Source organism: Zonotrichia albicollis, chromosome 21, assembly GCF_047830755.1.
Source record: "Zonotrichia albicollis isolate bZonAlb1 chromosome 21, bZonAlb1.hap1, whole genome shotgun sequence".
In the NCBI taxonomy this organism is placed as follows: Eukaryota; Metazoa; Chordata; class Aves; order Passeriformes; family Passerellidae; genus Zonotrichia; species Zonotrichia albicollis.
The window spans coordinates 3,392,637-3,412,456 of NC_133839.1; the positions used below are offsets into that span (position 1 = coordinate 3,392,637).

A 19,820-nucleotide genomic window follows, 5' to 3' on the forward strand; every position below is an offset into this window, starting at 1 on the left:
TTGGAGCAGCCTGGGCAGTGGAAGGGGGGAGTGAGATGATCTTCAAGGTCCCTTCCAGCCCAAACCTTCTGTGATTCCCTGAGTGTGTTTAAATGGTGGTGCCAAGATTTTGGATGAACTCTTCCTTTCTTCCCACCCCTTGACCTTGTCCCCCTGCCTCCCCAGGCTGTGTTTGACTGCGTGGTGAACTCCCTGAAGAACGTCCTCAACATCCTCATTGTTTACATGCTCTTCATGTTCATCTTCGCCGTCATCGCCGTGCAGCTCTTCAAGGGCCGCTTCTTCTACTGCACGGACGAGTCCAAGGAGCTGGAGAAGGACTGCAGGTACAGCTGGGAGCAGGGAATGTGGCAGGGAGCAGCTTCCTCCAGCTCCCCAGGCTGGCCCAAAGGCAGGGATTTGCTCAGTGGGAAGAGTCTCCTGTAAATAAAAGCAATAATTCAGCTCAGGTACCCTGGAGGTGAATTTTCCCTTCTTTTTCTTTAGCAGCTGTTATTCCTGGCTCTGATCTTCAAGATACAGGGGAGGCAGCTTCTTTCCTGGGAAAGCTAAGTGTGATGTTTGAGAAGAGATTGTGATAGTGTGACTCCTCTTTCCACCTGTTGCCTCCATTCTTAGAGCTCTTATGAATTAGAAAAACACACTGAATAAATAATCAGAAGCGTGGGACGTTAAAGAGCAACTAATTAGCGAGGACAGGGACAGGATGTGAATATCTTAAAATCCCTGTCATGCTTTGTTCTTCCCAGCAGGCTGGCAAGGTGTGTTGTGCATCTCATTAGCTTTTTTCTTGGCACCCAAAGCACCTCCTCAGCACTGTCTGCTCTGCCCACCCCTCTCCTGCTGCCTGGCACCTGCAGGGCTCATCCCTGGTGGGGTCCTAGGGGCTGTCAGTGCAGTTCTTCCTTGGAAAAATGCAGCTAAATTACAGAGAGGAATGTGAAATTACAGACTAAGGTAGGTTGGAGAGGATTCTCCACATGCCAGGCCCCTCAGAGTGGGATACATTTAGGAATTAGATTCAACCCTGGAGCAGAAGGCAGAGGTGTTTCCCCATCAAGCAAAAGTTTCATGTGGGGTCAGACAGTTGAGGGGCAGGCAAGGTGTTCATGGTTGGCTTTGCCTAATGAATGAGTGAATGCCCTGATTAAAATCTCTTCCATTTTCAGACCTCAGGTCCAGTTCCCATGGCTAGAACTGGCTCAAAAATTGGCTTTTACTTCTGTCATAGACTTCAAGGGAGTCCCTTTGTCTTTAACCCACAACACAGTCCAGACTGTGCTGCTGGGGCTTTCCAACACTCCTGAGTGCTAAGAAATGCCTGATCTGCTTTAATTCTCTCATTGGCTCCAAATCTCTTTTTCCTAGGGGCCAGTACCTCGATTATGAAAAAAATGAGGTGGAAGCACAGCCCAGGGAATGGAAAAAATACGAGTTCCACTACGACAATGTGCTCTGGGCTCTGCTCACGCTCTTCACCGTGTCCACAGGGGAAGGGTGGCCAACGTGAGTACATGGCCCTGGCAGGGGCTGATGGTGCAGGTAAAGCAGGTCCCCAAAGCTCTGAGGGACAGCAGGTGACCTGGGAAATGAGAAAAGTCCTTTATCAGCTAAGTTTTGTGTGATTATTGGATGAACCAGCAGGCAGAGCTCTGTGTTTTCTCTGAAAGTTTTCAGTTCTTGCTTCAGGCTTTTGGACTCGCACACCTTTCTCAGGGGTAAAACTGATAATGGAAATGGTAGAAAATGAAGGGGGAAAAGTGTTGTGAGCTCTGCTGAAAGTCTGCTGGGTGTGACAGGCCCCAAATGACATTTCCTGTTCAGCAAATGACTTTATTTTGGCACACGTGGAGTGCAGTGTGTGGCCAGAGCTTCTCCGCCTCCACGTTCAACTCTTTCATGAAATAAAGACTAAAACAGCACCAGCCTCCCTTTCCCAGTCCCTCACTGTGTTCCCCTACTTGGATGTCATCAACACCTCTCTTTCCCCACTCTTACTCCATCCCTGTTGACCAGAGAAGAGAAGCCAGATCCAGCTGGATCCTCTCCCCTTTGGGAGGTCAGGGGGGATCAGTGGATCTGGGCACAGCAAATCTCCACCATTCTGCAGAATGGTGAGAACAAAGGGTTTCCCTAAAAATATCCTCAAGGAAAACTTTTCCCAGCCTCGTGGATGGGAGCAAGCTTTTCCTGAGCATATGTGGAAAACCCTGCATGAGAGTGAAGGCCAGGGAGTGATTCTCAGGGGGTCCTTGGTGCTTCCCAGGGATTGTGTTGACCTTTCCTCTCTCTTTGCATTTGCTTGCAGTGTGCTGAAGCACTCGGTGGATGCCACCTACGAGGAACAGGGGCCCAGCCCTGGCTACAGGATGGAAATGTCCATCTTTTACGTGGTGTATTTTGTTGTCTTCCCTTTTTTCTTTGTCAACATCTTTGTGGCGTTAATCATCATCACCTTCCAGGAGCAAGGAGATAAAGTGATGTCAGAGTGCAGCCTCGAGAAAAACGAGGTACCCACCTCTTGTGACTCCAGAGCTGGTGTTCCAGGGGCTCAGAGCTGCTGGATACCAGTGGATATCCCCACTCCCCCTGTGCTGGGGGTCTGGAGAGCAGTGGTTATTGGAGGGTGTGTTGTGTAGAGAGCAAAAAAATGAGTGGCTGTTTCAGCTCCTGCATAAAACAAACCCCAGGGAGAGCCCCCAAGTGCTTCCTGTTGGGAACCACTGTCAAACATCCCCCTGGACCACACCACAGTGAGGATGGGGAGGCCCTGGCAGATGCTGCCCCATCCCTGGCAGTGTCCCAGGCCAGGCTGGGCAGGGCTGGGAGCAGCCTGGGATGGTGGAAGGTGTCCCTGCCATGGCAGGGATGGCAGTGGATGGGATTTAAGGTCCTTTCCAGCCCAAACCATTCCATGATTTTGTTTGCTCGAGTGTGGAGGAGTAGAGGGAGGCAAACCTTGAGGGCAGACCTCAGAAACCAAATGAGGTTCAACTACTGTGAAAACTCCTCTCTCAAGGTTAATTTTGTGCCTGGCTGGGATTTTTCTTCCTGGCAGCAGTCAGAAGGAGATGCCTTGAGAAGAGTGTATGACCAAGGCAGAAAAAGCTGTGAGGCTTTTCTTTAGAGCCCCCCAAAATACCATAATTTTTCTTTAGTTACTGGCATCTGTGTATCTTCCTGCCATGGGTGTATCCAGTTTCCTTCTCAATCCATGCAGATTTTTAGCATCTGCAGCATCCTTCCTCCAGGGTCCCACAGCCTCAATGACCTCTTTTGGGAAGAACCATCTCTTTTCATATATTTTGAAACTGGAACCTGATTTTTGATGAAAAGAGATGAATTTTGAAGTGATTTTTAATTAGTTCCTTGTTTGTCTAAATGAACAAAAAGTCCAAAATAAAGCAGAATATTTAGAGAGCTTTACCCATGTTATTTTCCAACTGAGCAGAAAGTGATTTCAGACTTGCAATTTTTATGTAAATTCAAGTTGAGAAAACACTCCAGAATCAAAACCTCTTGTAGAAATAAATTTTTATCACTTTTATATTCATAATAAAGTGAACAGAAATAGCCAGTGAAAGGGATCTCTGGGAGAGAGATCCCCCAAGTGCTTTTGGTGTATGATTTATTGGTAAATTCAGTTCTCATTTTACGAAACATTCTGAGCTCTTTGCGTGTTGCTGTGAGAGAGGACACACCCAAGTTCCACAATACTTTTTAAAAACAACAAATAACATCTTTACCAATCCTCTGATTCCTACAATCACCCATCAGGAGGAATTGGAAATGTTTTTAGAAGTGGGAAGGGATCAGGACCTAGGAGAAGCTGGGCTCTAATGGAATGTGGTAGGACTGCAAGGAGCATTGGAATGTTAAAGGGTAAATATTCCAGGAGAATGGATCAGGATTTGGGGATCCTGTGCTGCATTTTACAGGAACAGCCAGTACTCACTTGGTGTTAATGCTCTGCTCACTCTCCCAAGCACATCCCGATGAATAAAGACTTCCAGCCCTTTTTGTGGCACTGTTTCATCCCCTTTTTGTTTTGTAGAGGGCCTGCATAGACTTTGCCATAAGTGCCAAGCCCCTGACCCGCTACATGCCTCAGAACAAGCAATCCTTCCAGTACAAGATGTGGAAATTCGTGGTGTCCCCTCCCTTTGAGTACTTTATCATGGTCATGATTGCTCTCAACACCATCGTCCTCATGATGAAGGTGAGTGGGACCTTCCTGAATCTTGGAATTTTGGGCTGTTAGCTGGAGAGACACTCACCTTGAGAGCTGGGGATCTCAGCAGAGCAACCACCACTCCCCATGTGCCTGGTGGGATTCCTTTGGCCCCTGAGGGAGGTGGATTTGCTGGGATGAGATCCCACCATGGGCTTCCTTGCAGAGTGGTGGTTGGGCTCAGCCCCTTTGAGTGTGTGACCATGGGATGGGAACGGGGATCTGCAGGTCCTGATCTCCAGCCCAGCCTGAGCTTTCTCCTGCAGAGCAGGGTCTTGGGGCTACTCAAAGTCCAGTCAGGCCATGGAAATTCCAACTGAAACAGAGTAGAGTTAGATGGGATATTAGGGAGGAATTGTTCCCTGTGAGGGTGGGCAGGCCCTGGCACAGGGTGTCCCTGGATCTCGGCAGTGCCCAAGGCCAGGCTGGGCAGGGCTGGGAGCACCTGGGACAGTGGAAGGTGTCCCTGCCATGGCAGGGGTGACACTGGATGAGATTTAAGGTCCCTTCCAACTCAAGCCATTTCTATCATTCTGTGAAATTACTCAATTTTGGAACAGCATCAGGCTCCTGGGATGTGATCCAGAGTGGAGGAAGAGACACAGGTGGATGATGTCCCCTCCTATCCCTTGCCTATCTTAGAGTATCTTCACAATCAAGGAGTCCCCATATTAGTGGAAGGAACAGTTCTGCACTTGTCCTGTGACAAGGATGGAAAATGCCCTTCCTCCCTCCTGGTCCGTGCTGTGCTTACAGGGGGATGTCCCTCAGCAACAGTCTGCACTGCTGAGGATATTCCAGCTGCCCCCTCAGTACAGGATGGAGCAAGAGAGACAGGAATAATTGTGTTGTAACCCCAAATCCTGCTCAAAGTGAGCACAGAATCCTGACTAAAATGAGCAGGAATCAGCTGGGGAAGGTTTTAGTCTGTCAGTGATCTTCCAGTAACAGCCCTTCTTCCATCCCGCTTTAGTTCTATGATGCTCCAGAAGCATACGAAGAAATGCTGAAATGCCTGAATATTGTGTTTACATCCATGTTTTCCATGGAATGTGTGCTGAAGATCATTGCCTTTGGTGTGCTGGTAGGTGCCTTCCTCCTTCCCTTCCACCTCTTTCCTCTCTCAATGAAATGCTCGCATTTCATGATGCACATTTAAAAAGAAACAAACAAAAAAATCCCTGACCTGTGCTGGCAATAAAAAAATAACCTCTGGATCTTTCTATTTCCCTTGTGTTCTCATTTGGCAGAATTATTTCCGAGATGCCTGGAATGTCTTTGATTTTGTAACAGTGTTGGGAAGTATTACTGATATTTTAGTAACAGAGATTGCGGTAAGTACAGTTTGCTCAATTTATTTCATTTATAAACAAAGCTGTGCCCTGTCAAGACACTGAACCTTCTCCCTACCAGCCTTTTTCCCTGGAGCTGCCTCTGGGAGTCATGGTGGCCTTGGCTGACCCTGTTCCATGAGCTCAGCTGAGCACAGCTGTCTGCCCCAAACAGGGAAGGCTCTAATGAGAAGCACAGTGCTCGTGACTCTGCCAGGAAGCAGCTCCTTCTCTCCTGCAGCAAACTACTCCATCCCCAGGCCTTTTCTGCCTGTTCATGGAAAAATCCTGATGAATTTAGAGAGGGAAAAGATCAAAGGGATTCTGCTGTGTTAATGTGGGAGGTTTTTTGCAGGGCATGTGTCTGGCCCTTGGGGTTCCTGCCCAGTGTGGGTCACAGGGCAGGGTGAGGGTGAAGGGAAGTGACAGGGACATGGGGAAGGGAAGAGGTGAAGAGTCTGATCCTGTCACAAAACCTCTGTGGGGCAATGAATAAACAAACAGCTCTCACATAGGATTTCTGGCCAGCCCTACAAGGGCTGCTGTCTCCCTGCTAACAAGCCTTGTACATCTCACAAAGTGGCCAGACTCATCATTAAATTCTGAAGGATTTTTCCTTAAGGGCAGCCAATGTCTGTCTCAATCCCTGACAGTCTGATATTACCTGATGTATAAATTGCTCCTCTCCTGTCCCAGTGCATGTTGTAGCTGATGATGTATCAGATGTGATGAATTTGAACTTGACCATAACTTTTTTCCTCAGTCCCAGGGGTTTGCCTGTAGATCTGTTTGTGTGTGCTCAGAACTGTGCTCCTCACGTTCCTTTACAGGTGGTGGTGAAGACCATGTGACTGTTTCTAACAAAATGCATTTTTATTTAACCTCCTTGGTACAAAATAATGTACAACCCCCCAGGATTTCCTCCCCATACAAATGATGTTCATTTATCTGCTGGTGAATCCTATGTTGTAGGCTTTGGATTTTGTTTTCAGTGCAGCCAGGCTGAAGTTACTCAGCTCACCCTCTCTGAGCACTGTGGGAAGGCACAGGGTGCTTGTCCCCACTCCTTCTGCCATGGGATGTGTTTTCTTGCCAAGTGCACCCAAACTTTTGCCATGGTTTGAAAATTTGTGAAAATATTTGCAAGTCAGCCACAAACAGATTGAAGCTTTTCCAGCCCCACTTTGGCCACTTTTCCTGGGAGGAAGCAGCACTGACAGCTCACACAGGGTAAGGGAGTTTCTGGTTGCTCCCAGACTGGTGTCTTCTCCTTCAGGAAGGTTTCTGCTTCTCAACAGCAAGCCCACATGCTGCTAAAATCCTCATTTTTGGAGCTATTTTATAGGCAAGGAGCAGCCACAGTGCTGCCCTTCCCTGCTCAGTTAATGGGACATTGCCTCTCCCTCCAGCTCCCAGGATGGCCCAGCCAGGGAACTGGGTCAGGCTGGGCTCTGAGACATTTCAGCATCAAAGCCTTTGCAGAGTTGTGGGAATTACCCCTAAAACCCCAACAGGGCTAAGCTCCCAGGGACCCAAGTGCCTTTCCCTTCTCCTCCCAGGTGGGAAAGAAGAGGTTTTTTGGTTTATGAGCAACTGAATCCATTCAGTACTAAGAGAGGATTTTCTGAAGGAGGTCACCAGATTCCCCTGGCAGTGTCCAACATGGAGCTGATCACAAAACATCTCGCATATAAAAGCCAGATGTCCCCAGGACCACTCCAGCCCTGAGCTCTCAGTCTTGGGCGTCTCTGCTCTCTCTGAGTTCTCTCCCTTCTGCAGAACCCTCGAGGGGTTGATCTCTTCCCCAAGTAGGAAGCAGCAAGGCAACGGGAAAGAGCCTCAGATTGCTCCAGAGGAAGATTAGGGTGGATATTAGGAATAATTGCTGCATGGAAGGAGTGGTCAGGCACTGGAACAGGTGGAGTCCCCATCCCTGCAGGGATTTGAAAGCTGTGTGCATTTGGCACTTGGGGACAGTGTTTAATGGTGGCCTTGGCAGTGCAGGGGGAATCTCAATAATTTCTGAGACCTTTTCCAACTTGAACAGTTCCCTGATTTCTATGTGGCCACCAGATCTCCTTCTCTGCTTTTCCCTTCAGACAGAGATTGCCCATGGGTGATCGTCCCCTGCCACTTTTCTTTCTAAACTTGGTTTTCAGCACTTCTTTGATGCAGCTCCTGCCTGCTCTCCCCAGCAGCCTCCATCCCCAGGGGACAGCCACCAGCACACACTTCCCTAAGCCACACACATCCATGCCAGCCTCCCCCAGGGACAGTGGACAGGGATCAGAGGGATCTGCACAGTGCCCTGAGCAGCTCAGCTTGCTTGCAGGGGACATTGATGGCCAGGCCTGAACACCCCTGCTTTGTTCTGGCACTGGGTGTTGGCAGTGGTGCCCTGAAACTCAAACTGATAATGGGATTGATAATGGGATTGATAATGGCAGCTGGCAGGATGCCCCTCATGGAATTCATTCCACTTCAGCCAGTGGAATGTGGTCGATATGGTCTTGTACAGACTCTCCACTGCCACCAAAACCTTCCTGCCCTCAAAGCCAGGCTGGACAGGGCTTGGAGCAACCTAGGGCAGTGGAAGGTCAATGCCTATGGCAGGTGGGGGAAGAAAATGGGCTTTAAGGTCCCTTCCATCCCAAACCATTCCAAGATTGTACGATTTTCCCCTTCCAGTCCTGAGGATGGAAAAGCAGCAGAAGGATGCAGCCCTCTGTTCCTGCCCCACATGGCCAGCTTTGGGATAATTTGTTAAACTGCAATTTCACCTGATTTAAATACTTCTGGTATTGAGAACCTGTTGCCGCAAGCCCCCAGCTGGGTAATAATTAGCACTGACTCCATGAGTCTCAGAAGGCTGAGCAATCACTTTTTTGTCCTAATTAAGAAACTCATCACCCTTTCAGATAGTCACAACACAGGTGGACCCAACCTGTGGGTCCAATCCAAACACCATCACCAGTGGCTAACTAAGAAACCACCCCCTGGTAAACAAATCTCCATAACACATTCCACATGTGCACAATAACAGGTGCAGCAGGTTAAGATAAGAATTTTATCTTACTTATCTCATTCTTTTCTCTGATCTCACAGCCTGCCCCAGAAAGGCCTGGGAAAGTTGTGTTTCTCTCTGTGGCCAGAGAGCTGCTGCCACAAGCACCAATGTAGAAAAATGAACCAACAGAACCAGTCTGATCCAATTTTGAACCAATAGTTCCAAAATAGAACCAAGTTCAGAAAAATGCAGAAAAAAAGGGCTGAAAGAGCTGATGCAGAGATGTGAACGTGCAGGATGGTGGTGAGGAACAGGAGGTGCCTCACTCACAGCCCAGCTGTGGCCTCTGCCCAGCCTCTTTCCCTTTGCAATTCCAGGTAGGGCAGAGCAGGAAATAAAGGCTGGGGATGAGCATCCACTCAGCTGCTGCTGAACCAACCCCTCATCTTCCTCACCTCAGGGCACTCTCCTGGAGCGGCGAATAAGCAGAGAGGAGAAGAGCTCTTGGATCAGTCCCACAGCTGTGTCCCCAGCAGGGAATGGCCCTTTCTCCATGTGCCTTCCTCAGCTCCAGCCTCCCCTCCTGTCTTGGTTTGCAAAGACAGGAGTCTGCTAAGGCAGGCAGGAGCCTCCCCTGAAATGGAGAATGTAAACCCTCCCCACCCCTCTGAATTGCTATAAATTTGAAATTAAGGTGCTCTCAGGCAAAATTATGGGAGCAGGAAATAACAGTTCTTTAGCAGGGAAAGGAAAAAAAATAAAAGGATAAAATAAACAATGCAGTGCACTAGAACAACACTGACAGAGTCAGAACCCAACCTGACACCCTGTGGGTCAGGGTGTTGGTGGCAGTCCCATTGGAATTGTGGCTGCAGCCCTCCTGCAGTGTCAGGGGTGGTTCTGTTGGAGCAGGGATCTGTAGAGAAGGATGTATTCTTCCTCTGAAGATCCAGTGTGAGAAGAGGCAGCTGCTGTTCCTCTGGGGAATCCAGTGGAGAAGCCGTGCTGGTGTCTCAAAACCTCTGGATTATATCTGGGTAGGAATGCTTGGCTCCTCCCTCTGGGCTCACATCTCCCAATGGGATGCTGTAGTTCTTATCAGTCATGCAGTGACATTCAATAGCTGTTATCAGCAATGTCCCTTCCCGAGGGAGGAGTGATTGTGGTCACTCAAAGAGAGAGATAAGGCAAACTGCCCACTTGACAAAGGTAATCTGCCATACAGATGGTAATTGAAAACAACTTGCATTGCAATCTTCAACACCTCCTCAGCTGGGCAGAGCTTGGGGCAGCCCCTTCAGTCCCTCCATCCCTCCTGGCAGCCATTCCCACAGAGTTTCCTCAGCTGGCAAGTCCAGGTGACAGCCACAAGGTGACCCTGAGTGCCAGCCTGCAGCTGTCCCTGTCCCAGCACCTTCCAGGTCCCTGTGGAGATGTTTCCTAGGTGGGACACTGAGCTCAGGCTCACAAATTGTTGCCACAGCACTGTTTTCCTCCATATTTTCCAGCTAGAAGTGTTCTCCAAAGGTAAATAATCCTGGGTGGCCTCACCTTGAGAGACTTGGCTTCCACCAGCCTTGTTTGGTACCTTTAACTCTCTGAGAAGTAAAGACAAAAGGAAAAGAAATGTGTGAAATAATTGCTTTGTTTTAATTTTCCTGATCATGTCACATGTAATTTACTTTGTGATTGTAGTGGAATATCTATTTTTTTTATTTCCTCAGGCAAAAGCATGAATGTCAGTTTTTTTACCCTCAGTAAATGAGGGAAAGGAGGTGGGATTAAGGAAAAGGTGTCCTTGTGGACACAGTCAGCCTTTGGAGGCTGAGTGGGTGTTTAGCAAACTGACATCTATTTCTATGCCTGGAAATATAAAAAGCCATCCTGAGAAGTGTTTGTGAATTGTCTCTAAATTTGCATTACAAACTGAAATGCAAATAACAACTGCACTGTCTGTGTTACCTCAAGGATCTCCGAATCCCTTTTGGTTCGAAGCATTTTTTATTTCTGGAGTTCCCATAAAATAACACCTCCCCCTATAGCCCAACAGTTTTTTTCCAGTGAAATTTTTCAGAGTTTCCTTTTTGCTTGTCCTGATTACTCATTTTCTCTTTTGTTTCCTGTTTTTGTTCCTTATTTTCCTTATCTACCTGCTGAATCACGCCATCCAATCAACATACAATGCGAAAACCATGTCTCCGTCTGTATGTTGTGCACCTGCTGCTCAAAAAAAAACTATAAAACTTTGTAAATAATCTTGCAAATATCCATCCATGACAACATCACATATAGGACACGGTTGGTTTCATTGAATTTAAACAATTCTTTAAATTCTCTGCTTTGATTTTCTCTCGTTTTTCTTTGATTTGATACGTTTTTGGTTTGGTTTTGTTTTGTTTTTTTTTTTTTTATGAGAGTTCTGATTGCACTGGTGGAAAAGCCTCACTGCAGCGTGCCCCAAAGTGGCTTCTGCCCTGCACCTCCCTCCCTGGGCTCATTGGTGACCTGAGCAGTTGCCAATAGCCCGTCCCTGCTCCCTGTGCCACCCCTGTGCCAAAGGGGACACTGCCACTTGCTTTATTTCCATGGGAAATGGGAGGAGATGGCCAGGGAAGGATGTTCTGCACCTGGAAACGCTGGGGTTTGGAGGTGGTGGTACCAAATTCAGCTCTCTGTAACTGGGTTTGGCTTCTTTTTGGATGAGAGGATGGAGCTCTCTGCTGAAGGAAGCACCTGACAGCCTTACAGGGGTTTTAACCTATGCATTGTAAGGCAAAAATATTATTGGGGTGATGGCAGACTTGCTTACCTCAAATCAAAAATGATGGGAAAGAAGGACCCTAAATTTGAAAATTCTGTGTGACACCAACCCAAAGAAGAACCCATCTTGCCACAACAGTGGACACAGAGTCACTGGATGCAAACCCAAAACCCCAAGTAAAATGAATAAATCACATTATGACCAGAGCTGAAAAGTACCAGGAACCAGATCCCACTGGGAATTTAGTGCCAAAGTGCAAATTTATTCCTAAAATGCCTTGGGAAATATTGAAATTTATCTTTGAAAATCACCAGTTCAACAAAAAAGAATCCATAAAGGAAAATGCAATCAGAAATGTATATATATTTCCATTCTTAATTATTTTGGCTATGAGACCAAAAGCTTCTCAAAAATCCTTGCTCAGCCACCTGCCACCAGCTCTTGGATCTGTGAACATCCACGTTTCCTGTTGCACAGTTGCTGTTAAGAAAGGAATCAGGGTGAATTTTTATTTCCAGGCTGCACAGAAGCTCCGTGCATGTTCATGGAGGGTTCTGGGGGGAATTTTCTGCTGGCATGCAGCAGAGAAAAAGACAGTGTGTAAGTTCAAAGCTTGCCCAGTGCAAGCCAAGAAGGGAATCCTCCATGGTGCTGGGTCCCTTCCAGATGTGTGGGAGCACTCAGGATAAATTTGGAGATATTGCTGCACACTTGGCCCAGGCAGTGCAGAAAAGGGCTCTGGCGTTAGCTGTGAACTGTATTAGGGAAAAATCAGTTTGCTGAATTTTGGCTGCTGTCCCTGTTACTGATCAAAGATTGGAGGGTCTGGGCAGGGACAGAAGCTGGGCTGGTGGATCCCTTCAATCCCTCCCAGCTCAGCATATTCTGTGATTCTGTCAAGCAGGGAATGAGGAGAGTTCTGGGCATCACACACAAAATAATTTTTCCAGCATTCCTGATTCAGGATGGAAGGACTGATAGGAAGTCTCTCCCAAGGCAGAATCCTTGAGACACACACGGGTGGGAAAAATCTTCAGCCTCTTAAAATCAGCAGTGGATTCCCCAAACTCCAGATGAAGGCAGGACCCTGTGCAAGATTCAGGAAACCTTCAGTGCTGACAATACCATGGACATTTACATGGCAACTCAGCTATTTCCTCATCAGTAATTCCTTAATTAATTAATTAATAAGGTGCTTTTTATTGATGCCTGATGAAGAGAAGTCCTAAAGCTTCCTGAGTGATCTCATTCTTGGCTTGGTCAGCTGCCTCTTCCTGCTGCTGCTTCTGTGTCCCTATGGACAGAGGGAGCAGCTCCTGTGCTGGGCAGGAAACCACTCTGCTGCTGAAGGCACTGGGACACAGATCCAGGCAGTGCCCGTGCCCTGCTCTTTGTGACTTTCCTGATTTTCAGCATGGAAAACTCTGGAGCCCCCCAAAGAAGCAGGACATGGAGATGCTGGAGTCCAGAGAGGTCATGGAGATGCTCCAAGGGCTGGAGGGAGCTCTGGAGCCAGACTGGAGGAGCTGGGGGTGCTCACCTGGAGAGGAGAAGCTCCAGGCAGAGCTCAGAGCCCCTGCCAGGGCCTGAAAGGGCTCCAGGAGAGCTGGAGAGGGAGTGGGGACAGGGGATGGAAGTACAGGACACAGGGAATGGCTCCCACTGCCAGAGGGCAGGATGGATGGGATACTGGGAATTAGGAATTGTTCCCTGGCAGGGTGGGCAGGCCCTGGCCCAGGGTGCCCAGAGCAGCTGTGGCTGCCCCTGGATCCCTGGCAGTGCCCAAGGCCAGGCTGGACAGGGCTGGGAGCAGCCTGGGACAGTGGGAGGTGTCCCTGCCATGGCAGGGGTGGCACTGGGTGGGCTTTAAGGTCTCTGCCAACCCAAAACATTCTGGGATTCTATGAAAGCAACCTAAGAAAGAATAACAGAGCAGTCTCCCATGGTGGGGCAGCCTTCAAGGTTAGCTTTTCATCAGTGGTGTTTATTCTTCCTGTTTCCCACTCTCCCCAGTTTTCTCCAGGGATGCATGGCCCATCTCCTCTTGTGGGAAGTGGTGGCAGTGCCTGGCCATGCCCAGACCCCCAGGCGCCCTTCAGTACCAGCCCTTCCTTTTCCAGGAAAATACTGACAGGCCAGGTAGAAATGATTTTCCAATCCTAATTTATTATTTCTCAGATGGATGATAAAATCCTAAAGCTCCGGTGTCTGTTGTGAGCACTTTGAGCATCTGTGCAACAGGAAAGCAAAAAAAACCAACCTGGAAATGATGACTTTGATAACCCAGATATCAGATCTGTGCCTGGCACGGAGGTGGCTCAGTGGGAGAAGAATTGATGCCAAAAACTGTTTTACCTGAGAAACAGAGCAATGTGGAGTTTCCCCTTTGGCTGCATGCCATCCCAATTGCTGCCTGGAGAGCTGAGGTGTGTGGGAGGATGGGTTTGGTCTGTGGGGTGCTGAGGGTGCCACACACACCCGTGGAGCCCCTGCAGCCCCCAGCAGCGTGGGGAACTGGCCTCTCTCTCCGGGCAGTGCTGAGAACGGCCCTTCAACATCCCAGGGTGGTGGGAGGGGGATTTTCCTGGGTTGGGAGTGGCTCCACATAGAGCCAAGGCTTTCACTCCTCTTTAGGAAGTGCCAATGCCAGAGTTAAATAGGGAACATGGGGAAAAATAAATAAATCTGTGGACTTTTTGTCTATCTAAATCCCAGGGAGTGGGGGATCACAGACATAACTGCACATCTTGAACCCTTTTCCCATTTCTATCCCTGTTCCATGGTAGCACTGGGGTAGCTCAGCTTGCAGGGAGCCCAGCCCAAAGCAGGTGTTAAACATCCTGGCAGCTGTGCTGATGAGGTTTTAGCAAAGCCTGAGCAGGACAATGCTTCTGCTGCTGGGCTGCAGTTATGTGGGAGGAGGGAGATCCCACAGGATCCCACAGAGATGGATCCTGTGCTCCTGCTCCTCCTTGGAGCCTAAGGATTGTGCACAGCAAAGATCAGGCTTGAGCATTGCTCTGACGTTAAAATCAGACTTTTAGGCCCAGGTTCTGCCAGCATTACACATGAGGGCTGATCCAGTTCCCACTGGTGGGGAGATGTTCCTGATTAAAAGGGCTCATGGTTAAACCTCTGCCCTGCCCTGGGCCCGGCTCACAGTGGGAAGAAGAACCCCATTAGTGATGGTCCCCATTGCCCAGCTGGGCCCCAGCTCTGCCCCAGGGCCCTTCCCTGGCCCTGCCCTGCTCAGGTGAGTGCATCTGGACTGTGGTGAAGGGAAGGTAAGCGCTGTGAAACAAACCTGCAGCTGATGCTGAGACAAACTGGACATTTTCAGTGCCTGTTCTACTGCCCAACCCAGGGGAATCCTCGCTCGTGCTTTGCCTGCCAGAGATGGCTTCTGTTGCTGGCTTGAATGAGCTCAGTGTTGTCTGCTCCTTCATTGAACATTCCTGTGCTTTTCTCTTTTCTCTTTATTTGAAGATCGAGTCTGATTTTCGGTCTGTGCCTAACTCTGAGCTGCTTGTGTTTTTAACCTGAGAGAAACCGAGTGCATGCCTGAGACTTGAGTTCTGGAACTCTTTGATGGGATTGGTGGAATGCAATGCTAATGGCCCCAAAACTGAGCTGGCATTGAAAGAATCCATAGATCCAACAAGCCCCCCAATTTCAGCATGAGCTCTGTAGCCAAATGAGCAAGAAATGTGGGTCAGTTCAAAGTGACTTTTGGTAAAACAATAATCCAAGGGAAATTTTTGCTCATCTTTACCAAGCAGAGCTCCTTATGATTATATTTGCTGCTTCACTGCTCAATAGTTTAAAGTGGGATATTTTCTCTCTTTAGCTCATTCAGTCAAATAAGTGGCTGCGATCAGAGATCCACAAAAAAGTGAATTATGGAACAAGGGAATATTTTTTCATCTCCTTAAAATAGGAGGGCAAGAGGGATCTGGCTTTTGCATGTTTTGTTTTGGAAAGAACCCTCTCTAGATTAGCTCATTGGGGCAAGAATCCTCTTTTCCCCGAAGAAAAAACAAAATGGGGTGAGGGGTGGGGAAAATCCTAGAAAACAAATGAAAATCAGAACCTGCCTCCAGCAGTTCTTTGATCCACTTGTGCAGACACATTTAACGAGAATTTGGAAAACCAGCAGGTTCCTAAGGCATCTTCCTGCTGGTGAAAGCTCCACCTCCCCAATTGACTCGCTGCCCTTGATCCATCTTCCAAACAATCTTCTGGTGCCCTTTCTCCTTGGCAAACCTGTCCAGTTCCATGCTGTACAAACGCTGGAAACCTCCAAGTTGGAAAACATCCTCTTTCTTCCAAGGATGTTTGAATCATCACTGGACAATGCCTTTCTTTGTCCCTTGCCAGTGTCTTGGCTTAAGTTCAATTCCCTGTCAAAACTGAGTTGACCAAGACTTTCAACAACCTCATTCCTTTTCAAAATGAAAATCTGGCACCATCCCCCTCTCCCTGAGTCTTGAGGGGGAGAAAATCTGCCTTGCTCTAAGCAAACCAGCCATCCAAGGACAGCGTGACAGGGCCTTTTCTTTTTCTCTCATTGAGCCAGTAGCAGAGGGGAGGGCTCTTGTGGAGAGGGGTTTTCTCATTCTTGCTGCATGTGGAGTGATCTGCACTGACGAATGTTTCTTTTGGAAGGTTTTCTGGTGGCCGATTTGCTGCTTAGATCGTGAAGCTGGTAATTTTAATTTCTTTTTTGCGGGCTGTGGTTTCGGATCGCGGTCGTTTCTGAAGGACACAAAACCTTTACTTTCCACAGGACAACTTCATCAACCTCAGCTTCCTGCGGCTCTTCCGGGCAGCCAGGCTCATCAAGCTCCTCCGCCAGGGCTACACCATCCGCATCCTGCTCTGGACATTCGTGCAGTCCTTCAAGGTGAGCCTTGGCAATGTGGGGAGAGGTTCTGGGGAGAGGGTCGTGCTTGGTGCACATGGAGCATCTTCCAGTGAGGATCCAAGAGCTTCCCTGGTCTTTGAATGGCCTCTCTGCAACTCTACAGACTGATTACAGGAATTCAGAATTCAGGAATTCTGCAGAAAAGAGGATTGGTGAGCACTGCTCAACAACAGGAATATTAATTCTGCAGAAAATCATACTGGTTAGCACATTATTAATTCAACTAGTTAGCATATCAAGCGATGTTAATTCTGCTAAAAGTGAACTGGTTCACACTGACCACTTGTAGGAATATTAATTCTGCTAATAATGAGCTGGTGAGCACTGCCCAGCCCCAAGAATATTAATTCTGCAGAAAATCAAACTGGTTAGCACCAAGAATATTAACTCTAAATTCAACTGGTTAGCATAACAAGAGATATTAATTCTGCTGAAAATGAACTACTTTGCACTGACCATTCCTGGGAGTATAAATTCTGCTAAAAATGAGCTGGTGAGCACTGCCCAGCCCTAGGAATATTAATTTTCTACAGAAAAGAGAGCAGGTTAGCAATGACCATCCCCTGAAGGCTGCATTGCAGAGGATGAAGGGCTGCTTGCTCATGCAGACTCCAGCAAGTGCTCAACACTCAAGTTACCCTTGAGATGACCCCAAAATCCCTCCGGCAAAGTCTGGCTGCTCAGGAATTTGCATAAAGCAGCAGTGGCCTGACTGATGAGTGCCTTGTTCTTCACATGCAGTGAGTGTAAGGTTAAATTACCTGCGCCAGGATTTGGGTGTGGTGGGATCTGGCACAGGTGAAACCCAGCCCCTGGAGCTTTGGTAACACAAACTGTGAAGCTGTAGAGCCACAGGCATGGGTTAGATGTTGGGAGGATTGAAATAATGAAGTTTTGTTGAGGTTTTGTTGTGAAGTTGAGGCAGTTGCTTTGCCTGGTTTCCTTTACCTCTGCCCTTCCTCCCACCAATCCTCAGCACACTGAATTAGCTGTTTTCTGGATCTAGAAAAGCCCACATTCCCCAAAGCTGGTTGTTTTTAGAGCTCTCAGCTGGTTTGCAGCCCATTTTTCATTGTTTGGTGCTTTAACTCTGGTCCTGGGGCTTCCTCATGTTCTGCAGAGCAGGAGAACACCGAATGTGGAACCAGGATTTGTGGCAGTGATCCTGGGCTCTGACACACCAGTACTGGGAGCTGTGGTGCAGAGCCCCAGCCCCTCTGTGGAGTCCATCAGGATTTTGGGGGTGACTGGAGATTTCCATCAGGATTTTTGGGTTGATCAGAGAGATTTCCATTAGAGGGATTTCCATTAGGAATCTCTCAGGAGAGAGTGGATGGATTTTGGGGGAAGGGGCTCAGCCTTTTCCAGCACAATCCTGACCCTTCCCAAATCCTGTGTCCAGAGTGCGGCCCTGAGGCGGAACCAGGATGTTCCTGGCCTTCATGAGGAGCTGTTTGTCTGTCTGTCCCCCTAGCTCAGAGCTCTCAGGCCATGCCCCTCATGCAGAGGTGTCCAGCAGAGATGTCCATCAGTCCTTTTTCCCAGGTTTCCTCCAGGTTTTGTCCCAGAGGTGCCTCAGGCCCAGCGATGGCGGCTGGGCCGGGGGTGGGATTGTCCCCTCTGCTCTGGGCTGGGCCTCACCCCAGTGCTGGGGGAGTTCTGGTCACCTCAGTAAGAAAAAGCTGTGAGAGAGTGTCCAAAGGAGAGACACAGGGATGGTGAAGGATAAGAAGGGGCCCATGAGGAGCAGCTGAGGGCTCTGGGGTTGTTCAGCTGGAGCAGAGTGAGGGCAGAGCTCCCCGGGGCTGCAGCTCCTCCCAAGGGGCAGCTCCATCTCTGCTCTGGGCCAGGGACAGGAGCCAGGGCACGGCTGGGGCTGGGCCAGGGCAGCTCAGGCTGGAGCTCAGGGCAAGGCTCTGCCCCCAGAGGGTGCTGGCACTGCCCAGGCTGCCCAGGGAATGGGCACGGCCCCGAGGCTGCCAGAGCTCCAGGAGCCTTTGGGCAGCGCTGCCAGGGGTGCCCAGGCTGGGGCTGCTGGGGGGGCTGGGCAGGGACAGGAGCTACACTTGATGATCCTTGAGTGTCTTTTCAACTCAAGATATTTCATGATTCTGCTCCCTTGGCCTGCAGAACTCCTGCCTCGGGCACCACAGGAGCTGGCCTGAGGGCAAGACTTCTCTATTTTTGAGTTATTACTAATTAAGAGGCATTAATTACCCATTCATTTAGCCCAAGTGGAAAATAGCTGTCACTCTCAGCCTGGGTGACATAATTACATTGCAGCCTTCACTGATTTCTCGCTAAAACTCAAAATCTTTTTGTCCTCCTGGGATTCCAAACTGAGCCTGTTTCAGAGCAGGAACTCATTTCTTGGATATTTATTTTTTTTGCTCAGACTGAATTTCCAGCAAGGTCATTAACAATTAATGTTCATACAATGATGCACACAAAGTGTCAGTGCCTGCTGGTAGCTCCAGTGTTTGCTGCCGAGCCTCAGATTGTGTTTTCCCTGCTTGCTGCTTCCAAGGATACAGAGAGAGCCCTTGGAAAGCCCTGACTGTTGCGCGATCAATGAACACCTGGCCCCAGGGGGCTGCCAGAATTCTTCTTATCCTCTTCCCAGTTCCTACACCTGAAGGACTGTCTAGTTTGCAAAGCCAGGTGTCTGCTAAGGAAGGCAGGAGCCTCACTTGAAATGGAAAATGCAACCCCCCTCCCTTCAAATTGTTATGATTTTGAAATTAAGGGGCTCTCAGGCAAAGATATGATAATAGGAATAACAGTTCTTTACTAGGAAAATTAAAAATACAAATGTAATAGAACAAAAAAAGAAAACAAACCACTGAATCTGACCTGCCCCCCTGTGTGTCAGGGCAGTGTCCCAGCCCCATCCATGGGGGCTCAGCCCTCCTGCAGTGCCAGCTGTGGCTCTGCTGCAGCAGGGATCCTGCACAAGGGGGGAGTTTTCCTCTGCAGCTCCAGGGCTGCTGCAGATGGGCCTGGGCTCCCTCTGGCCATGCAGGGCAGCAGAAAGCTGCTCCTCTGGCAATGCAGGGGGCAAAGGCTGCTGTGCTGGGCCAGGCTCAGGTTGGATCCAGGTAGGAATGCTTGGCTCCTGCCCTGGGCGCAGCATCTCCCCATGGGAGGCTGGAATGGGATCAGCCCTGCAGGGACACTCAGTGGCCATGGACAGCAGAGATCTCCTGGAGGGAGGGTTGGTGTGGGAGAGAGAAAGAAACAACTGCCCATGGACAGCAGAGAACTGCCCCAGCTCTGACAGAGGGAACAGATTACACAGCCCCATTTCCAACCAAAGACAAGGACAAATGCCACAAAACTCAGTCCTGCCAGGGAATTCAGTGTTTGCATTTGCTATCATTAATCCCACTTTTTCTTTTCCCACAGGCCTTGCCTTATGTGTGTCTCCTCATTGCAATGCTCTTCTTCATCTATGCCATTATTGGCATGCAGGTAAAATATTTAATTCTTATTCAGCCTGGGTTTTTTCAGGGTGCAGATGGTTGTTGCATCCACAGCAGGAGCAGCACTGATTTGTGATGAGGAAA

The 19,820-nt window shown here is 48.8% G+C and overlaps 1 protein-coding gene across 12 annotated transcripts in view; it reads left to right on the plus strand.

The window, feature by feature from the left end:
* Positions 1-19,820, plus strand: part of CACNA1B (calcium voltage-gated channel subunit alpha1 B) — a 316,045-nt gene that overhangs the window by 258,255 nt on the left and 37,970 nt on the right. For all 12 annotated transcript variants that reach the window (XM_074556297.1, XM_074556286.1, XM_074556287.1 and 9 more), the window contains 8 exons: positions 166-326; positions 1,369-1,506; positions 2,309-2,510; positions 4,055-4,219; positions 5,205-5,315; positions 5,482-5,565; positions 16,117-16,233; positions 19,660-19,725. In XM_074556297.1, the coding sequence (XP_074412398.1) occupies positions 166-326; positions 1,369-1,506; positions 2,309-2,510; positions 4,055-4,219; positions 5,205-5,315; positions 5,482-5,565; positions 16,117-16,233; positions 19,660-19,725 (1,044 nt within the window). The remainder of the gene's footprint in view (positions 1-165; positions 327-1,368; positions 1,507-2,308; positions 2,511-4,054; positions 4,220-5,204; positions 5,316-5,481; positions 5,566-16,116; positions 16,234-19,659; positions 19,726-19,820) is intronic.